General features: G+C 47.4%; 2 protein-coding genes across 4 annotated transcripts in view; both read right to left on the bottom strand.

The window, feature by feature from the left end:
* Positions 1–431: 431 nt before the first annotated feature.
* LOC146333492 (scaffold attachment factor B2-like) overlaps positions 432–20,530 on the bottom strand; it is a 67,300-nt gene continuing 47,201 nt past the window's right edge. For 2 of the 3 annotated variants that reach the window (XM_084825751.1, XM_084825752.1), the window contains one exon: positions 12,536–12,745. In XM_084825751.1, the coding sequence (XP_084681877.1) occupies positions 12,633–12,745 (113 nt within the window). In that variant the 3' untranslated portion in view covers positions 12,536–12,632. Of the gene's footprint in view, positions 1,452–12,535; positions 12,746–20,530 lie in introns of those variants that run through there. The other variant, XM_084825750.1, reaches the window with a different exon arrangement.
* TINCR (TINCR ubiquitin domain containing) lies at positions 6,175–11,455 on the bottom strand. Its single transcript, XM_084825760.1, has 2 exons — positions 11,127–11,455; positions 6,175–7,735 (listed from the first exon to the last, which is right to left on the bottom strand). Exons 1-2 carry the CDS (start codon positions 11,432–11,434, stop codon positions 7,714–7,716), a joined length of 330 nt encoding a protein of 109 aa, XP_084681886.1. The 5' UTR covers positions 11,435–11,455; the 3' UTR covers positions 6,175–7,713.

The raw sequence follows: 20,530 nt of genomic DNA, 5'->3' as shown, positions 1-20,530 counted from the left end.
TAGTGAAGAAGCGAATGGCGGCCGCAGACATGGCCACCATTCTCAAAGCGGTGCGAATGGCAGCAAGTAGGTGTCCCGTTTCGTGCGCCTTTCGCGGGGTGGCGGGGCTTTGTTCCGCCACAGATTTCGGGGGGCCAAATGCACTGGCATTTGGCCTCACCAAGATCCATGGCGGAATTCTCTGACATCCCTGCTTTCCCCTTTCTAATAATGTGGGGTTTAGGATGTAGGTGTGGGGCAACTGACACTCTAGACACAGGGTTTAACTACTACAGTTGACTGGTAAATTAAAGCAAGCAAATCACAGCTACTGGTATTTACACAATTGAGCTAAGTGATACAAAATGCCTTAAAAGAAAAGAAAAATTTCAAAAACACAAGTACCTCTAACCTAGCTGCACCTAGACTTCTTCAGGCTGCTTCTTCCTGCTCCCTCTTCATACTCTGCTCTTCCTGACTCTGCTCTTACTGGCTCTCTTGCTCTCTTTATATACCCTCCCTCCTCAAAACCAAAAGCACTGCTTTAAATCTGAAGAAAATAAACTTAACTGGAGAAATGAAACTGAAACTTAACTGGGGAAATGAAACTATTCCTCTCAGGGATACCCCCACCCAACAAAAAACTCCAGGCCTCTAAGCCTGAGCTTTTCCTCTTTTGCCTCTGTAGGCCTCAAAATTTCACAGCCCCTTAAATCTTTTTATTTTATTTTATTTTATGGCATGCATGGCCAGCCCTACCACGCGACAGAGTGCAGCAGTTGCCTCAGACAATAGATGCTGGGTGGTGTCAGAAAGGTTTTGGAGAAGAGAGCGCTGGGTCTGCCCTGCACCCCTTAGGCTAGCTTGCTGCCTTCAGATGCTGTGGATAATGCTGTCCCATCGCCAGTATTGAAGAAAGATTCAAATGCTCATCTGGTCAGCATTTGCATGTGGAATGGGGGTGGGCACCATCTTGTCCTTTGCCTCAGGGGGCACAATATCTCAAGACAGCCCTGTTGGCCCGGCACTCTAAGCAGAACCAAGTAGCCAGATTGAGCCTCCCGTTTGATTTCCCACAGTGCCCTGGGTAGGCCCAACGTGGCCACGTTGAGTCTGGGTAGGCCCAACGTGGCCCAACAGAAGAGTCAGCCTACATTTTGTTCAGGACCCGCCCTCAAACCTGGAGCTGACCCTGGGCATGTGGACAAGGAACGCTCCACAGGATGTTCCCCGTTTATTTCTTCGTTAATCTCAGCCACTCTGAAATGAGGTGGAAGTACTCACTGAACATGTCTCCCCCACACACAGGCACTCACACCCAGCTGGCGCACACTGAAGAACTCGCCGTGAAACGGGCACCGCATGAGGCAGTGGCTGCCAAGCTCTCTCTCCATCTGCTTCCCTTCAGCCTTCATTGCCTCGCCTCATCCCTCACATCCTCCATTGGCTCCGGTCGCAACAGAAATTATTATCTGCAGGAGGAGGAGGAGAAGAAATAATGCCGTGTGCTCAGAACAGTTGATCAAAAACACACCTCTGAAAAGGACGAGCGAAGGCAAGGGTTTCCCTCTGGGCTGTCAGCTGACTCAACGAATCCATGCCGATTGATCATAGCAGTTTCTGATTCATCCATCCATTGATTAAAGCTGCATAAATCTGTATGCAAATAGGCCAGTCATTCTGGAGGTGGGGGGAGACATTCTGTCTTCGTTTTTAGGTGGTGCACAGATGCGTCACAATGGCTACCACCGGAAATACGGCACTGTCGTGGAAGGCCTCTTCGAAAATGGTGGAAGCCAGCAGGACCGACACCGGGTTTTCCAGAGGGTCTCTGGCACCACTGGGTGATCCAAACTCAGACCTCTTGAAAGCAAAGCACATGGTCTACCACTGAGCTATAGCTCTTCCCCTAAAATGAAAATAAGATTCTAGTCATCATGGTTCCAAATTAGGGTTCTTGGAGAAACCATTTGGGGTTTGACAGATTTTCCTAGCTATCCCCCCCCCCCCCCGACTTCATTCCAGGTCCTGCTGTAGCATTAGACTCAATTTGCAGCAAGTTGGGCAGGCTTGCAATTTTTCTGGGCATTTTGCACATTTTTTCGCATGTTTTGCAATTTGGGCAAATTTCCGAGAGACTTGCATGAATTCCTGACCAAGCTGCGCAAATTATGGTTGAATCCGTGCAAATTACATCTGAATTTGTGCAAGCCCGGTGTCGTTTGTGCGCAGTGCTCGGAAATTTGCACAAAGTGCTCAGAGATTTGCACAAATCAAAGAACCCGCGGGACAAAAACGCAACAAAAAAAGTTCTCGGAGTTCAAGGAAAAGCCCGCAGCACAGCTCAGAAATGCGAATCAAGCCGTACATAGTCAAGTCCCCCCCCAAAAAGAAACACATTTCCTAGCAGTGGATATCCCTGCTCTGAATATAAGGCTGTTCTGAATGGGAACATAGGAAACTGCATTATACTAGCTCAGTATTGACATTATACACTGACTGGCGGTAGCTCTCCTTGGTTTCAGGTGGGAACTGTTCCTATCTCAACTTGCAGGTGGCTGGCATTGAACCTGGGACCTTCTACATGCAAAGCAGGGGCTTTTCCGTTGAGCAACAGAAGCTCTGCCTCAGAGCAGGCACTGGGTGCATCTCTCCTGTATTGTCAATGCGATGAGTGTCAACGCCTATACATGAACACCAATGCACCAGGCATTGCCTGCTGTTTCAAACAGCCTCTAACCTGTCATAGGACAGCTGTGTGTCTTTCTTTTCTAGTTATAAGAACAAAGGGTTTTCTGGCTATTATATACACACATGCACACACACACACACACACACACACATTGGTGGCAGGCGTGAAATTGCAGAGCAAATGTAGCCTAGAGAAAACAGAACAGAGTTTTCCATCTATGTGGTGAACTCAAGTGCTACCACAGGATGCAGTGATGGCCACCCATTTGGATGGCTTTAAAAGGGGGGTAGACAAATTTATGGAGGAAAAGGCTATCCATGGCTACTAGTCCTGATGGCTCTGTGCTACCTCCAGTGCCAGAGGCAGTGAGCCTATGCACACCAGTTGCTGGGGAACATGGGCGGGAGGGTACTGTTGCACTCGTGTCCTGCTTGTGGGCTTCCCGTGGGCAGCTGGTTGGCCACTGTGTGAACAGAATGCTGGACTACATGGACCCTGGGTTTGATCCAACAGGGCTCTTCTGGTGTCCTTAATGTATGAGCATTGGGGTGTTTCAAGCGAGCCCACACTTTCATCTGTAAATTCAGGGAGGGTATGAAAATGACATCGCTCAGATCTTATCAGGCCTCTGAAAACACTCACATGCTCTATTCCAATGGATGAAAAAAGAGACCCCCCAACAGATTACGAACTATTCCCCAAAGTGCAAATGTGTAGACTAGGTAGGATTTGGTTCACAAAACTGGATTTACTTTTATTTATCTATTTATTTATTTTCATAGCCAGTCAACTCAGCGGCCAACCAAGACATCCTACGTTCAAATCTCCCATCAGCCAGCCAAGTAGCTTCAGAGAAAATGGACAAAATATTGGGATAACCCTGAGCTACTTAGTGACATGTAAATTAGCCCCCTTGCCATTGGGAGCATAAAAGATGAGAGAGAAATTTGCTTTGTACAAATTTACTTGTACAAATACTAATTATAATAATTGGGGAGGAGGGGGTTTCGGACATATTCTCCCCCACCCATTGCAGAAAGAATCAGAACTCTGGATTGAAATCGTCTCCAGGTTTGCTCGCTCGCCCCTTCCAGAGCTGCAACACGGTAACCTCATCCTGCCGCCAAAATGCACCGGACGGCTTGCTCAGAAACGCTTCGGACTGTAAGGTTCGAATTACTGTTAAATATTCGCAAGAGCGCTAAGCACCCTTTCCCCCCCTGCCGAGGCCCAGCCTTAAGTGAATTTTTATGGTGAACATTATCAAGCCCCAGGAAAGCAACATGGGGGAGGGAAGCTGACTCAGCCTCTCGTTAACTGCCAATTATCTACGAATGCATTAAAAAGGGGGGACAAGGATGAAAAATAGGGTCATTTTCTGTTTTTCTTGTGCTGGGAGGAAAGCCGTCCTGCGAGCCACTGGGAAATATGCCTCCGTGCTGGATGTCACCATTAATATTCATGGGCATGACACGGGGTCGCCAACTTTGCTGGGGGAAAGCATCGCAGCACTTAGAATGAATATACAGCTCTGGTTTTGCTCTCTGAGGTTCCAGATTGCGAAGCAGAGGATGGATACAGGGGAACTTTTAAATGGGGGAGGGGCAGGATTGCTTAGTTACTCAAATGCCTGCTGTCCGTCATGTCTCCAAGCCCTACATTTTGTCCTTGAAGGCCAAATGTGTGGGAACTGAGCTGTTGCTATTTAGTGGCCATAAAGAGACAATCTGCATATACTCAGAGGCACTGACATCATTCCTTCTGTTTCAGGGCTGAACCCTGTTTTTGAAGATGGATTGCCTGCCTCAGATTAAGCCTCATAAGGAAAAGAGTTAATCACGTCCCTTGTGTCACGTCTCAGCCATTCAGGGAAAGAACTTCCAGAGGGGTGAGTCATATCATTAGGGCAGGATTTGGGGGTACAAGTCCAGGGCACCCACCAAGTAGAATGAGAAGTAGGGTCCCAGCAGGGCTAGCTTTCCACATTTTGAAGTATGAATGCACATCGCCATCTAAAAACTAAAGACACACATACCCGGAAAGACCATTAAGTCCCGAATCTAAAATTAGCTAGCTGCACAGCTGAGACGTGGAGCTGCCTTGGGCTATTGCTTGCAGAAAATGGGGCTTTTGTAATGCAGTTGCCCTCCCTCATTCAAGGAATTTTATCGGGGGTCTACACAATGCTGCCTTCCACTCATAACCCTCCCGTGTTTTCCCCACTGCTCCTTTCATATAGCACTAGGAGCATCTTTCTGAAGACGAATAGATTTGGAACAAGCTCTTGTGAGCTATGACTAGTCTTTAAGGGGCCACAAGGCCCTTTGCAAAAGTTGCGTTTGATGGACTGGAACCTAGTCCACTAGAGCATCTGTCACAATAAATCTGCCATTCTTTATGGTGCCAGGAGACAGGGAAAGGGGCCTTTCAATGAACTGATACAGCTATTTAAACTTACTCCTGTTTCGAGTGCAGACTGTGTGTAACCTGGATGGACTTTTCACCTGTCAGCGGCCTCTTTGGCTGAGATTGCTGTGATGTTTGCGAACGGAATGTTTGCGAACACTCTGGCTTCGGAAGCTAGGGAAGCAAAAGGAGAGTTTGGACAGAAGAGTAGGGGGAATCTATCACTGGCTCCTAGCCATGATGGCGAGACGTCACCTCCAGTATCAAAGGCAGGGTGCCTGACAATAGTAGTTGCTGGGGAACATGGTTGGGAAGGTGCTATTATGCTCATGTCCTGCTTGTGGACTTCCCGTGGGCAACTGGTTAGCTACTGTGCGAACATAATGCTGGACTTGGCAGGCCTTTGGTCTGATCCAGTAGGACTTCTTTTTATGGTCTTAACTTCACCCTGGGTTTAGGGGCAGGGGTGGGGAACCTGTAGCCCTCCAGATGAGGTGGGACTACAACTCTCAATCATCCCTGACCCCTGGCCATGCTGGCTGGGGTTGATAGGAGTTAGAGTCCAACAACCTCTAGAGAGCAACAGGGGCCCCCACTCCTAAATCCATGTGCTGTTGATCTGGAGTGGGGACAGGAGCAGGGCAGGTGAGAGCAGAGGACTGAAGGGATAAAGGAAGGAGATGTGGGGGGAAGAGGGAAGAGCCAAACAGAAAGAAAGATTTGGGTGAAAACATCACAGGGGGCCTAGGGGAACGTAGAAAGTTGTGCAGGGGTGGCAAAAAAAGGAGCAGATAGGGAAGGGATCCTTGGAATCAAGGGAAGCAGTGATCCTAAAGTAGTAGCCATGAATTTAGGATTTTCAGAGAGAGAGAAAACAGCATTCAAACACCCCTCCATTTTGCCTAGATACTGCTCCAGCTAAGAGACCCTACCCCCCTCTGGCTACAAACTGCCATCACCGAGGCCACCAGAAGGAGAGGAAACAGCAGCTTCCTTTCATGGTGCTTCAACCCAACTCCATGACCTGCTGAAGTTTGTAAATAAGAATTAGTGCCTGTGCTTGTTTTGTTTTTTTTCCTCCTCCCTTCCCCTCCCTCTTTCCTTTTGTGTCATGTCTTTTCAATTGTAAGCCTATGAGCCAAGACTGCCTTATTTCTGACATCCGTAAGCCACTCTGGGAGCTTTAAATGAATAATAAATTTGAGTTAGCCACATCTTTGGCTTCAGGTCTCTAATCTAATTGGTGTAAGTCATATGAGTGGAAGGCACAGCTTCGCCTTAAGTCCTGGAACCCAGGGAGCAAAAGGGTGCCCTGCCAGACACATGCACAGAGACACACCCAAAGACACACAAAACACTAATCTCAAAGTCTGCCTCTCCATCAAAAAAATATCAGCCACCAGAGAGGAGATCCTGCAGTGACACAAAGGGAGAACTGGCAACGCTGGAAAAACTGGCTCCATTGATATGCAAAACATATTGAAGTGCTGAGTCAGGGGAGGTTCAGCATGAGAGGCAGAATTTTCAGCCGAGAAACATAATTACTGTTTATCCAAATGTTGCATGACGATCGTGCTCAAACATCCGGGCGGGCGGGAGGTTGGGGGAGAGAGAGCAGAGATAAAGACTTGGGAGTCTCCTCAGCTTTCTGAACACAGCCAGAAGGTTTCTTCAAGCCTTCTCTGAGATGCTGTTTTGTTCTCATGTGGGGGGTTTTCTGCATATCAGTTGGGGAAGGACCAAGCTCAGTGGCAGATCACACAAAAGGTCTCTGGCTCAATCCCCAGCATCTCCAGGTAGGGCTGGGAAACAAACCTTGAAGTTTGTTTCCCAGCCAGTCATGTCTGGGAATACTGAGTCATGCCAATACTCAGCACCGCTGCCAGTCATGTCACCAATACTGAGCTAGATGGGCTAAACGGGCTAAGGCAGCTTCCTATGTTCCTATTTAAACTAGCCCTTTGTTCAGAACCTTGAGGACTGGGACCTTACTTTATTTTTAGGGGGAGTAGCTTAGTGTTGGAGAGCATGTGTTGCATCTAGAAGGTCCCAGGTTCCACCCCCGGCATCTCCAGGCAGACAGAAAAGAACATCAGAAGAGCTGTGCTGGCTCAGACCCAGGGTCCATCTAGTCCAGCATTCTGTTCACACAGTGGCCGACCAGCTGCCTGTGGGAACCCACAAGCAGGACAGGAGTGCAACAGCACCCTAAGGTAGCAAGGAATGGGAAGAACCTTTCTCTGTCTGAGTTGCTGGAAAAAGCAGTTCCCGGTCAAAGTAGTTTGAGCTGGGTGGGGGTTGGACTTGATGGCCTTGTAGGCCCCTTCCAACCCTACTATTCTATGATTCTGTGATCAATGATCTGAATAAAAACAACTTCCAAAGTATGTTCAAACCTGAGAGACCGCCTTCTCCCATATCAAACTGCCCGGTCACTGAGGTCATCGGAGGGCGTGCTCCTGGTAGTTCCACATGGACTTATGGCCTGACCGGATTCCACCTGGAAAAGAGCCTTCAGTGTGGTGGCCCCCTTCCTATGGAACTCCCTGCCTCTGGAGGTCAGGCAGGTGCCAACGCTGCGCTGTTTTCGGCGCCTCCTGAAAACATCTTTATTTCAAGAAGTCTTCCTTGATTGATCAGCCAGTTTTTATTGGTATTCTGTTTTTAAAAACAAAAATTGTAATATGGTGTTTATTCTTTTTATCTTTTTATCGTTCACTGCTCCGGGATCTATTTAGGTGTGGAGTGGTATATAAATGTTCCCAATAAATAAATACTTAAATAAAACAGGCAAATTCCACCACCACCGCTTGTGCTCGCAGCCTCAAACAGAGACACACCTGCCCATTTCACAGAGGGGAAAACATCAGTGGAGTGCTTGGTAGTCCCTTCCTGTTGGCCAAGGTGGTTCCCCACTTGCAGGACACCCGCAAAAGCCCTGCCTTCCACCGAATTCAAAGCTAGGTGGGCATTTGTCCTTCTGGACGAAGATATACTTGAAATAGACATCCATGGCCCTGCAATAAGTCCTGATAATCCCCATCATGGACATGAACAGCAGGAGAGGGCTATTAACTTCAATGAGCTTCCGCCACGCATCAAAAACATGGTTGTTCAGGCAGGCATTGGGGGTGGGTTAGGGTATTTTTAGAAATACGATGTCTTACTGTGGAATTTCATTGTTTTAAACTGTTGTGTTATTGTACATCGCCCAGAGTGGCTGGGTGACCGGCCAGATGGGCAATTAAGTAAATAAATAAATAAACAAATAAACAAACATACAAACTTCACTTGTGGGCTTCCCAGAGGCACCTGTTTCACCACTGTCAGAAGCAGGATGCTGAACAAAGACAGAACTCTGGTTTGATCCAGCGAAGCTCTTCCTAGGTTCTTATGCTGACCTCAGCAGCTGCAGTGTGTGAAATGACAAGCTGTGCCCTGCACAGATCCTTAGTGCTCCTGTGTCTCCATGAGCACGAGAGATAAGATGCATACACCACTGTCACTCAGGGCGCAATCCGATCGATTGTGCCCTTGCTGCTCAGAAGCTTCTGAACTTGGAGGCTTCCAAGATTCCCAGGCACAACCGGGCTGAAACAGGCAGGCCAGGAGATGGCATTTTTGCCTGCCAAAGGTGGCAGGCAATCTTTGCCTCTCCACCCTTCGTTCTGCAAGGGGGCAGGGGAGAGGGGTCGGATTTGACCTGTTGCCATAAGAAGGGTTCATAAAAACATAAAGAAGAGCTGGATCAGACCAATCTAGTCCAACATTTTGTTAGCAACATGGCCAAACAGCTGTCTGTGGAAGCCCAAAAGTAGGACATGAATGCAATAGCAGGCTCCCACTCACATTCCCCAGCGAGTAGTGACTGGCATGCATAAACATCCTGCCTCTGAAACTGAAGGCAATGCTCAGCCATCAGGACTAGTAGCCATAGATAGCCTTCTCCTTCATGAATTTGGCTAATCCCCTTTTAAAGCCGTCCAAATTGGCAAACATCACTATATCTTGCAGCAAGGAGTTCCATAGTTTAACTCTGTGCTGTATGAAGAAGTCCTTCCTTTGATCTGTCCTGAATCTTCCACCAATCAGCTTCATGGAATGACCCATCTGGGTTCTAGTATTACTTTCTCCACACCGTGCATAATTTTGTACACTTCTATTGTGTCTCCTCTCACATGCCTTTTTCCTAAGCAAAATGGTCCCACACCTTTCCTCATAGGGGAGTTGCTCCAGGCCCTTGATCAGTTTAGTTGCTCTTTTCTGTAGCTTTTCCAGGTGCAGTGACCAGAACAGTCTTCCAAGTGTGGTCACACCATAGATTTGTATAAGGCCAGTATGATACTGGCAACTTTGTTTTCTATTCCTTTGCTAATTATGCCCAACATGGAATTTGTCTTTTTCACAGTAGCCACACTCTGGGTTCCTTGACTGGCATTCCTGCAGCCTCCTCTTTTCTTTGGCTTGATTGGGATGGTGAAGCATTGGTTGAAACCCACAAGGCACAATTAACCTCTCTGTTCTTTCTCCCCGTGCCCACCCCCCAGGTATGATGCCACACCAGCCTTCTCCATCCTGGTGTGTTCCAGCTGTTTTGGAGTACAACTCCCATCATCCCTAGCCACTGGCCATGCTGACTGGGGCTCTTTGGAGCTGTAATCCAAAACATCTGGAGGGCATCAGGTTGGGGAATTCTAACTCAGATGAAGATTTGGAAGTTTCGTCTTGAGCTTTTCTACATGAGGCTGTTAATCGTTGTATCTACTTTCAGTTTTGTCATGGAACTAAGTTGCAAGCCCTACACAAAGAGCTTTTTTCTTTCCTGCTTTTATCCTCCATAGCCTCTAGGGGGTGCTGTGCTATATTGGAATATCGCATTTCCACATGTAGAAAAATACATTTTCATTCGCTTTCAGAAATAATACTCCATTTTCCCCACTCTAAAAAAGCCTGGAAAAATGCTTTTAAAAAACCTGGAAAAATGCTTTAAAAAAACAAAAATGAAACTGGAGGATCATGATATCATCTAAAGAACCCATAAACAACCGTGAGTAAAGAATGAAGAGTGTGCAGTAAATGCCTCATGTAGAAAAGCTCCTAGGCTGAAGAACTCTTTCAATTCACTTCAGTTCCAAAACCACCCCTGTTTATAGGCACTGACACACAGCCTGAAAGTCAACAGCCTTTATATATTAACTGGATAAATTATCTGTGGAACTCCCTCCCTAGGGAACTCTGCCATGCCCCCTCTTTAATGAGCTTCCGTTGTGCATTAAAAATGTCGTTGTTCAGGCAGGCATTTGGGGTGGGTTAGGGTATTTTAGAAAATGTTTTTATTGTAGAATTTTATTGTTTTAAACTGTTTTATTGTACGCTGTACATCGCCCAGAGTGGCTGGGTGACCAGCCAGATGGGCGATTAATAAATTTAATAATAAATAAATAAATAAAATCCCCACACATGGTGTTAGTCTCAATCTGCATCGAATCAGGCCAAGTCACAGATTTTCCAGGTATTTAAAATGTTTGTACATAGAAATTTGTGCAAATTGTGACCAAAATGTGTGTAATTCCCACAAATTACTGCTGCAATTTGCACAAATTTCTATTTATGAAAATAATAATTAGAAAACCCAAAAAAGTTCCTGGATTTCAGGGAAAGCCTGTGGCCTGGCTCGCAAATGCAAGCCAAACCGGGGGTGCTGTTGAAATCCGGCAAGCCCCAAAAGGGCTGGATTTCCCAGTGATGGGCATCCCTAACACAACCATATAAATTAAATCAAATACATGAAAAGTTTCCTGAGTTAACTTGGAGCCCGAACAGCCAGCCCCAACAAGTTGTTGTTCCAGCACTGTTGCTGCCACTTGAATTCTGGAAAGCCTGTAGTGGTCAGGAGATGCAGCATTTTTTTTTTTTTTTAAGGGGGAAGGAAGCCATGGAAAAACATCCCTGCTTTGACTTGTTGAGGCCCTCTGGGTCCACCTGCCAGTGTTACTCTGCTGGAGGTTTTGGCCCACCATTCAACTTCCCTCAGACCCCAAAGACCCACCTTTTGTCACTGATGAGCAAGAGAACGGAGCCATTCTGGATTTTGGCCTCCTTGACCGTCTCGTCCTCCATGAGCTGCCGGGCATTGTAATAAAATGTCTTTTTCCAGGAGGTGATGCCCTCTCGCACCAGATGGGCTCGTAGGTCCATCATGGTATCAGTGGGCCTCACCGTCAGCGGGAGCAGCAAGTCTTCCTCGGAAATGTGGACTTTGATGTGGTACTTCTTCCAGCGGGACAGACTTCTGCGTAGGGTCTCCATCCCCTCTGGCTTTGGAAAGGCAGCCGAGCCGGCAGCAAACAGAAGCATGAAGGATCTAAGCGCGGAGAAGAAGAAACTCCCAGAAGAGGTTTCGGAAGAGAATGCCGCCACCCTACAGGGCTGGCCAAACCAGTTCTGACTAGCTGTCGAGTTGCATGTTTCTCATTCCGGGGAAGAGCTCATCTTGCCTCAGGAGTGTCACAGGTTGCCGTTGATGATGCATACAAAAAGGCAGAGCACGCGCTTCACATGCATAAAGGCTCAGGTTTGCTCCGCAACATCTCCCTGAACGTGGGCCAACAGCGGCAGGGTGCCCAGTGATGCACGAGGATTTCGTTTCAGTTCGCAAACCATCAGAACTTGCCCTGTTCGCCACCCCGAACACAAACGTGAGCGCACTTTTCGAAAAATGCTCACACGTGTCTGCGTTTGCAATCATGTTTAAAAAGCGTGTATTTTTTGCACACGCTTTAAAATGCGCCTTAAAAAAACAAAATAAAATATGCATTTTCATGCCTTAATCGATGGGGGGAAAGTGCACACTTTTAAAAAAATGTACACTTTTCTCATTTGAACAACAACAACAAAAGGCTGCAAACGAAAGTGAACATGACGTAACCTAGGCTTTGAAGTGGAGTTTGAGCATCCCTGGTTCTCCCATCCCTAAGAGCACTGTGGTTTGCACAGTCAGTCCCTGGCAACTCCAAATACAGTTGTTTACCTCTGTTATTTTAAATATGTTACTGTATTCTAAATCTTTGCATTACTGCTAGATTTTATTCTGGGTTTTTTTACTTCATTTTATACTGTAGTTTAATACGTTAATTTTTTTTTATAGTGTACCTGATACAATATTTTATGGTTTTAATTGTTGTGAACCTCCCAGGGAGCTGTCAGGCAGTATAGAAATGTAATGTGATGTGATGTAATGAATGAATGAATGAAAGCCCTCTGTCTTGGACCCCTGCACCAATCACTGTAATCCCCCACCGCCACCCCAGCACCCTCAAAATGTTTTGGAGCATAACTTCTATCACCCCTGACCACTGGCCATGCTAGCTGGGGCAGATGGGAGTTTTAGTACAAAACACCTGGAGAACACCAAGTCAGGGAAGGCTAGCAATATTGCACTCAATGAACCCATGGTCTGACTCAATATAAGCCCGCTTCCTATGTTCCCATTTAAATCAGCTCTTTATTTGGAAGCATGAGGATCTTACTTGATATTTCAGGGAAAGAACATGGTTCAGTGGTCAAGCACATGCTTTGCATGTAGACGGTCACAGGTTCGATCCCCAGTTGAAAGAATCAGGTAGTGAGGGGATGAGAAAGTCATCTGCTCGACACCCTGCAGAGATGCTGCCAGGCAGAGAAAACAGTATAGCGTTAGATGGAGGAATAATCTGCCCTGGACTAAGGCAGCTTCCTATGTTCCATTGCGAGGAGTCTTAGCTCAGCGGTAGAGCCCCTGTTTGCTCACAGAAGGTCACAGGTTCACCTCCCCAGGTAGGGCTGGGGAAAACCCCTGTCTGGAACTGCAGAGAGATCCACAGCCAGTCAACGCATAGAAAACACTGAGCTAGATGGACCAGTCGTCTGACTGTCAGGCAACTTTCTATGCTCTGTTTTCAGCAGCATCCATAGCTCAGTGGAAGAGCACCCACTTTGCACACAAAATGTCCTGGATTCAATCCCTGCCATCTCCAGTTTAAAAAAGGCTCAGGGGGCAAATGATGGGGAAACCCCTTCTCTCCCTGAGACCATGGAGTTCCACTGACAGTCAGAGCAGACCATACTTAGCCTGCTCTAAGGCAGCATCCTGTGTTCCTGCTTAAACCAGCTCTTTCTTTAGACCCATGAGGACTAGAAGCTTACTTTAGGGGAAGCACCATAGCTGGGCAGCAGAGGCCCTGCTTTCCATGCATAAGGCCCCAGGTTCATCCCTCGCATCTCCATTTAGGAGGATGAGGTAGCAGATGATGGAAAGATGCTTCTCTACCTGAGACCTTGGAGAGCCAGTCTGAGCAGACCATCTTGGTCTAGCTGGATAAGGACTTGGACCTAGTATAAGACAGCTTTTAGATGGACCAAGGGCATCAGTTCAAACCAAGAAATGGTAACCATAACAGGGCTGGCCCTACCATGAGACAGAGTGAGGCAGTCGCCTCAGGCAGCTGATTTTGGGTGTCACAAAAGGGCTGCCAATTGTTAGTTATTTGCTTTGTTATTATTGTATTTCCACTGCCAGGGATGGGAGAGGTGCTTATGGGATGTTCTGCCTCGTGTACCAAAGTAACGTGGCTGGCTTGGGAGACTATGAACCTTAGGTGAGTGGGTGGCGTAGGGGCGCCCTTTGCTGCTCTGAGTCAGGCAGCAAAATATCCTGAACTACCATGCGTTCCACTTTGCTTGCACTATCAAGGCCATTGTGGAGCTTGGGAATAAGAACATAAGGAGAGCCGTGCTAGTTCACTCCGAGGGCCTATCTAATGCAGCATCCTGTTCCTAACCAGATGCTCCAGTGGGAAGACCACATGCAGGATACAAGTCCATGCAACTGGCATACAGAGACATGGTGCATCTGATGCTGTCCGGAGGTATACGCCCAACATGCCTAGTAGCCGTTGATAGCCTTACCCTCCATGGAAATAAAACATAGGGCCTATGTATTCACAGGTGATGAAAACAATCAGAATAAAGTAATGCAGTCCCCTTTAATTTTCCCAGTACAACACAGCATGCAAAAATAATATTTTCTTCTAATCATGGTTAAAGCCTCTTCCAGAGATAAACAGACCTCCTGCAAAACAACCAGCCTGTACCGCAAAATAAAGCATAGCGCCTCTGTACTTACAGTTGATGAAAATAATCAGAATGAAATAATGCCATCCCTTTTACATTTTGCGGTACAACAGAGCATGAGAAAGGAACTTTTCTTCTAATCATTTATTTATTTATTTACAATATTTGTATACTGCTCCACATCCAAAGATCTTCTAATCATGGTTAAAGCCCTCTTCTGGAAATAAGCAGACTTCCTGCAAAACAACCAGCACCAGCTGCAAAATAAAGAGATGGCCTAAAACAGTTTAGGCGACGACGGAAGTGTGAGTACAGGCCACTGCTGTTTTGTATTTTGATGCTATTTTCGTCATTCAGATGTGTTAGCCCATAATAGGGAATGGGGGGGAAAGTAAGTGTTAAAGATGTTAATGTTTCCTCTTCAAACAACCAAAGTGGCTTATGTTTACTAAATGGTCTTCTGCTTTCAGTGGTTAAAATCCAACTTAAGTTAGTCAGAACTAACTTACATCCCATTCATTCCAATGGGTCTATTCTAAGTAGGAATTATGCTGGATTTTGCTCAATATCTCTAAATGGCTTCTCTGTCGAGGGATTGATCATATGCCTATTTGTGGTGCAGTGGTTCAAGTTTTGGACTGGGAGATCCGGGTTCTAGTCCCCACTTGGCCATGGAAACTCACTGGGTGACTTTGGGCCAGTCACAGACTCTCAGCCCAACCTACCTCACAGGGCTGTTGTTGTGAGGAGAGGATTATGTAAGCCACCTTGGGTTCCTTGCAAGAGGAAAAAAGGCGGGATATAAATGCAATCAATCAATCAATCAATCGTTTTAGAGCGTTGCATTCGTAGACGGCACCTTGCAAAGTTCACAGGCAACCTAGACAGGTACCTCCCACAAGGAGTTTACAAACTAAGGCAGACAGGAGGGAAATAGGGGTGGGAGAGAAAGGAACATGTACAGCTGAGCGCTGATTGCGGGGGCAGGGGGCAAACTGTGCTTTGGTGGACCCCCTACTTTGACAGGTGGACTTCCTTGGATGCAGTGCAATTGTCCCTCGCCATCCTTGTAATTTCCCACGCTCCCCTATAGTGATGCTAGGTTCAGTGCATTGTGGGAAATTAAAAGGGTGGCTGAACTGCCTGGAGTGGTGGGACCCTGGAGGAGGGGGTGGGGTGAGGAGTCAGGCATCAACAGCGGACCCTGGCAGGGTGATGAATCCTTGGCCATTGTCCAAGGGTGCTAGGTTCCCACCCTGGGTGCATGCTGTTATACATAGGGTTTGGTTACAGTTGGGAATGAGAATTAAGGGGATAATAAGCCAAAGGCCATTTGGAAAAGGTGGGGTTTTGAAAGCTCCAGGTTTCTGCAAGCCAACATCGCCTCCCTCAGTGAGTCCACCTTCTCACTGCCATGGTCACCAGCTGCTCTTAATCCTCATCCTCTTCCTCACCATGGCCCCCGCTTTCCTGCTCGCCAGGGAGCAAGGAGGCCACGGCATCTGCTGCTCCTCCTTCTCACCACCTCCGTTGTCTGGGCCGGAGCGAGAGGCAGGCGAACAAGCAGGTTGCAAGGGGGACGAGGAGGAGCGACTCCAGGGGGCTCCTGTCGGTGGGCCCCTGCTGGGGTGTGGGCCCTCAGCAGGTGCCCAACCATGCCTACCCTGTCGTTTTTTTAGAAGAGATATGAGTTGGTCCCATATCCAGGACACTAGTTGCACATGCAGGGGGGCTACCAGGGGATCCAATCTTTAGGAGGTGGTATAGCATAGCAGCTAAGGCACAAACAAAAAGGTTACATTTAACTTGGTCATGCATTTCTTCAGTTATTCTACTGTAACTAGCAGGAAGGGGTGCAGATGAGGATCAGTAGGGCAGGGGAGGGGAGATTTAACCCTTTACTCTGCATTGGCATCTTGACAGATATCGCTCCCCCCACGCCAAAGTTGCGATTGGTGCTGGCACCAATTGCAGCTTCCTTCCCAAAACAAAGAGCAGTTTGGGGAGGGTTTTTTTGACAAGACCACATCATGGCATAAATGTTTTTTTTAAAAAAAAAAACCACACACACTCCTTGCCATGGCTTATCCTGACTGTTCCGCTGCAGCTGCTAATTTGAAGTAAAAGGTAATGAAAACACACAAGGTTGAACGATGCAACTTGTGGTTTTGTCCCTAAGAGTTCAGGCTACGAATCAGGAATCTCCCCAATCTAAAATCTCATCTCTGCCCTTCAGTCGTGGCTAAGCCATTCTTTTCTCAGTCTCCATTCCTCCACCTGCAAAATAGGGCAGGTAACAGTGATCTACCTTACAGATTTGTTGTACAGGGCTAGAACAAGAATAGGTATGTGCCGTACTTTGAACACACCATATCAATGCTAAATATTATTACATTTTCTACTTGTGGCTTCAAAGGCAAGCAGTTCTTACATAGTTAAAAGTAAATAAAACATTAAGCAACTAAAATGTACCTTAAGGGGGGGGGGGGCTCTAGAAAATAGTGTCAAAGAGATCTGGCTTAGCTTGTTCTCCATTACCGATCTTCCCTTTGAGCTGTTAAGCTTCTAAGGAGTCCCAGAAGGTATCTGGCGATTCACAAAACCATATGCTCCAGTATAAGATCAATTGCAAAAGCTTCTCTGATTGGGGGCCAGCTTGCTGTAGTGAAGGGGTGGGTCCTCAGCTGAATTTCATGTGTCTCATTTCAAAATCCCTCTGCAGCTAATCAGTTCTGACCTCTGACATGAGTGAGCTGTCCCTCCCATGGCAGCCTGTGGTGGCAGAGAAAGAGAGAAATTGAGTGGCAGAGAGAAAGAGAGAAATTGGGTGGTGCAGAGAGAGAGAGAGGCAGAGAGAGGGGGAAAGAGAAATGGGGTGGCAGAGACGGAGGGAGAGAGAGAAATGGGATGGCAGTGAGAGCGAGAGAGAGAGAGAGAAATGGGGTGGCAAAGCAAGAGATTGAGTGGCAAAAAGAGAGAAAATGGGTGGCACTGAGAGAGGGGAGAGATATGGGGTGGCACTGAGAGAGGGGAGAGAAATGGGGTGGCACTGAGAGAGGGGAGAGAAATGGGGTGGCAGTGAGAGAGAGAAATGGGGTGGCACTGAGAGAGAGAAATGGGGTGGGAGAGATGGGTGCCTTCCCCCATTTGGTTCTGCCCCATTCACTACTGACTTCAGCCCTGCCCACCATCAGCATGTGGCTATGAATAGATTATCCCCAAGGAAATACAACCCTCAACAAGGGGGGGAGCCCCCACCCCTGGTTCAGTGGTTAGAGTGTTGGCTTAGGACAAGGGAGACTTGGGTTCAAAATCCCCGCTCAGCCACGAAGCTCATTGGGAGACCTTGAGCCCATCACCATGTCTCAGCCCATCCTCCCTCACAAGGGTGGATAAAATGGGAGGAGGAGAACTCTGTCCATTGCAACAAGCTCCTCGGAAGAGAGGCAGGATATAAAATGCAATGAATGTATGCTGGAAGACATCGTCCCTGTTAAGTTGCTGCCACAAAGCTGCTAAAAGCAGACAGAAGCCCTGCCAGGAAGGAAAAAATAGGGATGCAAACTGATTTTCAGGTGGAAGTTTGGATCAGCTCTCCTCCCGCTCTTCGACTCCTGAAATGCTCCTCTTCCCATCACTACTGAGCATAGTATTGAGGCACCAAAGCCTGTGCGACTTCCATGGTGGATGTCTAACGCCAGTTCCAATTAATTTAGAATTTTTCATTAAACCATTAATAAAAAGCAGGAGGACAGCCAAAAGAAGAGGATTTGACTTGGGCGGTATATTAAGTACCGTCATTTTGCCTAAGGACATTTTATTATCTGTCCGAAGCAATTTCTGTCAGAACGTCCTGATGGTTTTTACAGGTTAACTGGAGGGATGTGCGGGGAGAGGGCAGTGGGGGACCAGAATAGCAGTGGTAATTGAGATGCTATACATTGACAATGATTTAAAACTGTGTTTGGGGGAATCCCAGCTTGGAGGGGGGTGGGTCCCTCAGTAGCTTGTCAAGAGTATCATAAAATCATAGAATTTTGGAGTCATTTTGACCTTGGAGGTCATTTTTCTTTCAGAAATCTGATAGTGAATTTGGGTGCTGAGTATCAACGGACATGGAGCCAAAATGGGCACACTAAGAAACAAGAGGGTGGTTTCCACATGATTTGGGAAAGCGGGGGTCCTTAAAAAGAAAGAAACCCTATAGAGGCACCCCCCCCAAATAACCCACCACCACCCAGTTGGAACTGTGCATGCTCAGTAGCCATGGGAAGCTGACTTAGGGCAGGGGGGCAGGACTTTAGACCTGACAGCCAAACCCAGTCTGCTGGTTCTGGTCCCCTAGATGACCACACCCTTTTCCCCTGGTCCACCTGTTTCTGTCCAACCCCCAATCATTTGGTGGTTTTCTGGCTCTGGGCAGTCCCTGCCTGTCCCATTCTAACAGGTTGCCTCTCATAAAGCTTGGTTACTTGCAGTAAGAGTTTTAAGCTAAAATATATACGTAAAAATGTTACTTTCCCTGAAGCAAAAACAGGGATCCAGCAAATCGCGGGTAGGCGGATGCTCCCCCATCCCCATCATCGCATGTACTGCTTTTCTCCGGCACTGCACATCACATAGGGCGACAGAGAAACCAGACAGACCTGCCTAAGGCCCCGTGTGGACTAAATATGCGCCAGTGAACGCTTCCTAAATCTTCTCCAATGCACAGCAGAAAAAGCACCATGGAACGGATCCCCTGAAAAATATGGCAGTCAGAGATAGACTGCCTCTCTGAATGTGGAGGTTCCATTTCATTCCCACCACACATATTTTGGGCCTTTGGTGGTGTCATGTGTTCTGGGGTGCGTTTGGTGCAAAAGAGACTGGAAGGACGAACCTGATGCTTGTGCGATTGAACCTCTCTCTCTCTCTCTTCCCCACCCCTCCCTTGTGTTATTTACAAATCAAATCCAGCCATATTTACTTAATGCTTTTCCCCATTCTCGAAGACAAACAAGAGACGGGTGTGAGCCTCGCAAGAGAAACATACATTAGGAAAACAAGAAAAGCAATTTAAAAAGAAGGCAGCCTAGGAGAGATAACATGCTGATATCTCTAAAGGGGGAAAACACCACATCAATATTAATAAAAGCAATGTCTTGGTAGCCCACATTTTTCTCATTCTCCTGGACAAAGCTCTGGGAAAGGGGACTTCGAAGTCCCTCTCTAAACATGCACACGCAGAGGACAGACGCTGGGGATTTAATATCTTCACCAGTGTGGATATGGCTGTTGTGAGCTTTTTGTGAGTACGGGGGCTAGAAAGAGGAATGGCATGGCCAAAAAAGAGGACACCCTTTGAAGAATATGCCTATGCACAGGTGCAAATTTAGAAATCAAAACTGGGAGGGGCATCTCAACAAGAGGCAATGGGGGCCACACTATTGGAAGACCTGCAGGGTGGGCGCTGTGTGCGGGAGCAGGTTCTGGATTTATTTTGGAGGTATCAGGCAGTATCCGATGTTAGTCCTACTTAGAGTAGAACCACTGAAATGAGTGGGACTTACATTAGTTGTGATTGACTTAAGTCTCATTCATTTCAATAGGTCTACTCTAAGTAGGACTAACATTGGACACTACCTGTCAAGTCCCTATGTTCCCTACCCAGGCTTGGAGCTGCTAACAGTGGAGGGTGGTGACTCCGATTTCAATCTATTCAGGGTTTCAGCCAGAACTCCAAAGGAGCTATCCAAGGTGTGGAACCTATTTTGGGGATAGGGTTCAGCACCTTGGATAGCTTGTTTAGAGTTCTGGCTGGTTCTGACTGAAACCCAGAATGGATTCATAGCTCCACTGAGATTGAAGCCACCAGCCTCTGCTGGCTGCTACTGCAGGGGGGCAGAAACGCAGGCCAAATCTGACCTGGGTCCCCCAAATCTGGCCTTCCCGGGCCCTCCAAAATCTGGGTCCCCAAATCTGGCCTTCCTGGGCCCCCCAAAATCTAGGTCCCCAAATCTGGCCTTCCTGGGGCCCCCAAAATCTGGGTCCCCAAATCTGGCCTTCCTGGGTCTCCGCATTCTGAAATGCCTTAACTAAGGCTTAGCCGCTGATAGGAAGAGCTTCAAGCCTCTATCTATCTATCTATCTATCTATCTATCTATTGCATTTATACCCCGCCTTTCTCCCTCTCGCAAGGAACTCAAGGCGGCTTACATTCTCCTCCTCCTCACCGTTGTATCCTCACAACAACAACCCTGCGAGGTGGGTTGGGCTGAGAGTCTGTGACTGGCCCAAAGTCACCCAGTGAGCTTCCATGGCCAAGTGGGGACTAGAACCCGGATCTCCCGGCTCCCAGTC

This window comes from Heloderma suspectum, chromosome Z, assembly GCF_057233095.1.
Source record: "Heloderma suspectum isolate Gila_16-S chromosome Z, 16-S_ref, whole genome shotgun sequence".
NCBI classification, from domain to species: domain Eukaryota; kingdom Metazoa; phylum Chordata; class Lepidosauria; order Squamata; family Helodermatidae; genus Heloderma; species Heloderma suspectum.
The sequence above is the reverse complement of the archived record's forward strand: the minus strand, read 5'-3'. Positions and strand labels throughout refer to the sequence as shown.

Bases quoted from the DNA above. Each gene is read 5' to 3' on its own strand.
- TINCR (XM_084825760.1), bottom strand. From the start codon at position 11,434: ATGCTTCTGTTTGCTGCCGGCTCGGCTGCCTTTCCAAAGCCAGAGGGG. The intron at 7,736-11,126 runs GTGGGTCTTTGG...TTTTAAAAACAG, and splicing joins TTGCTCATCAGTGACAAAAG to AATACCAATAAAAACTGGCT.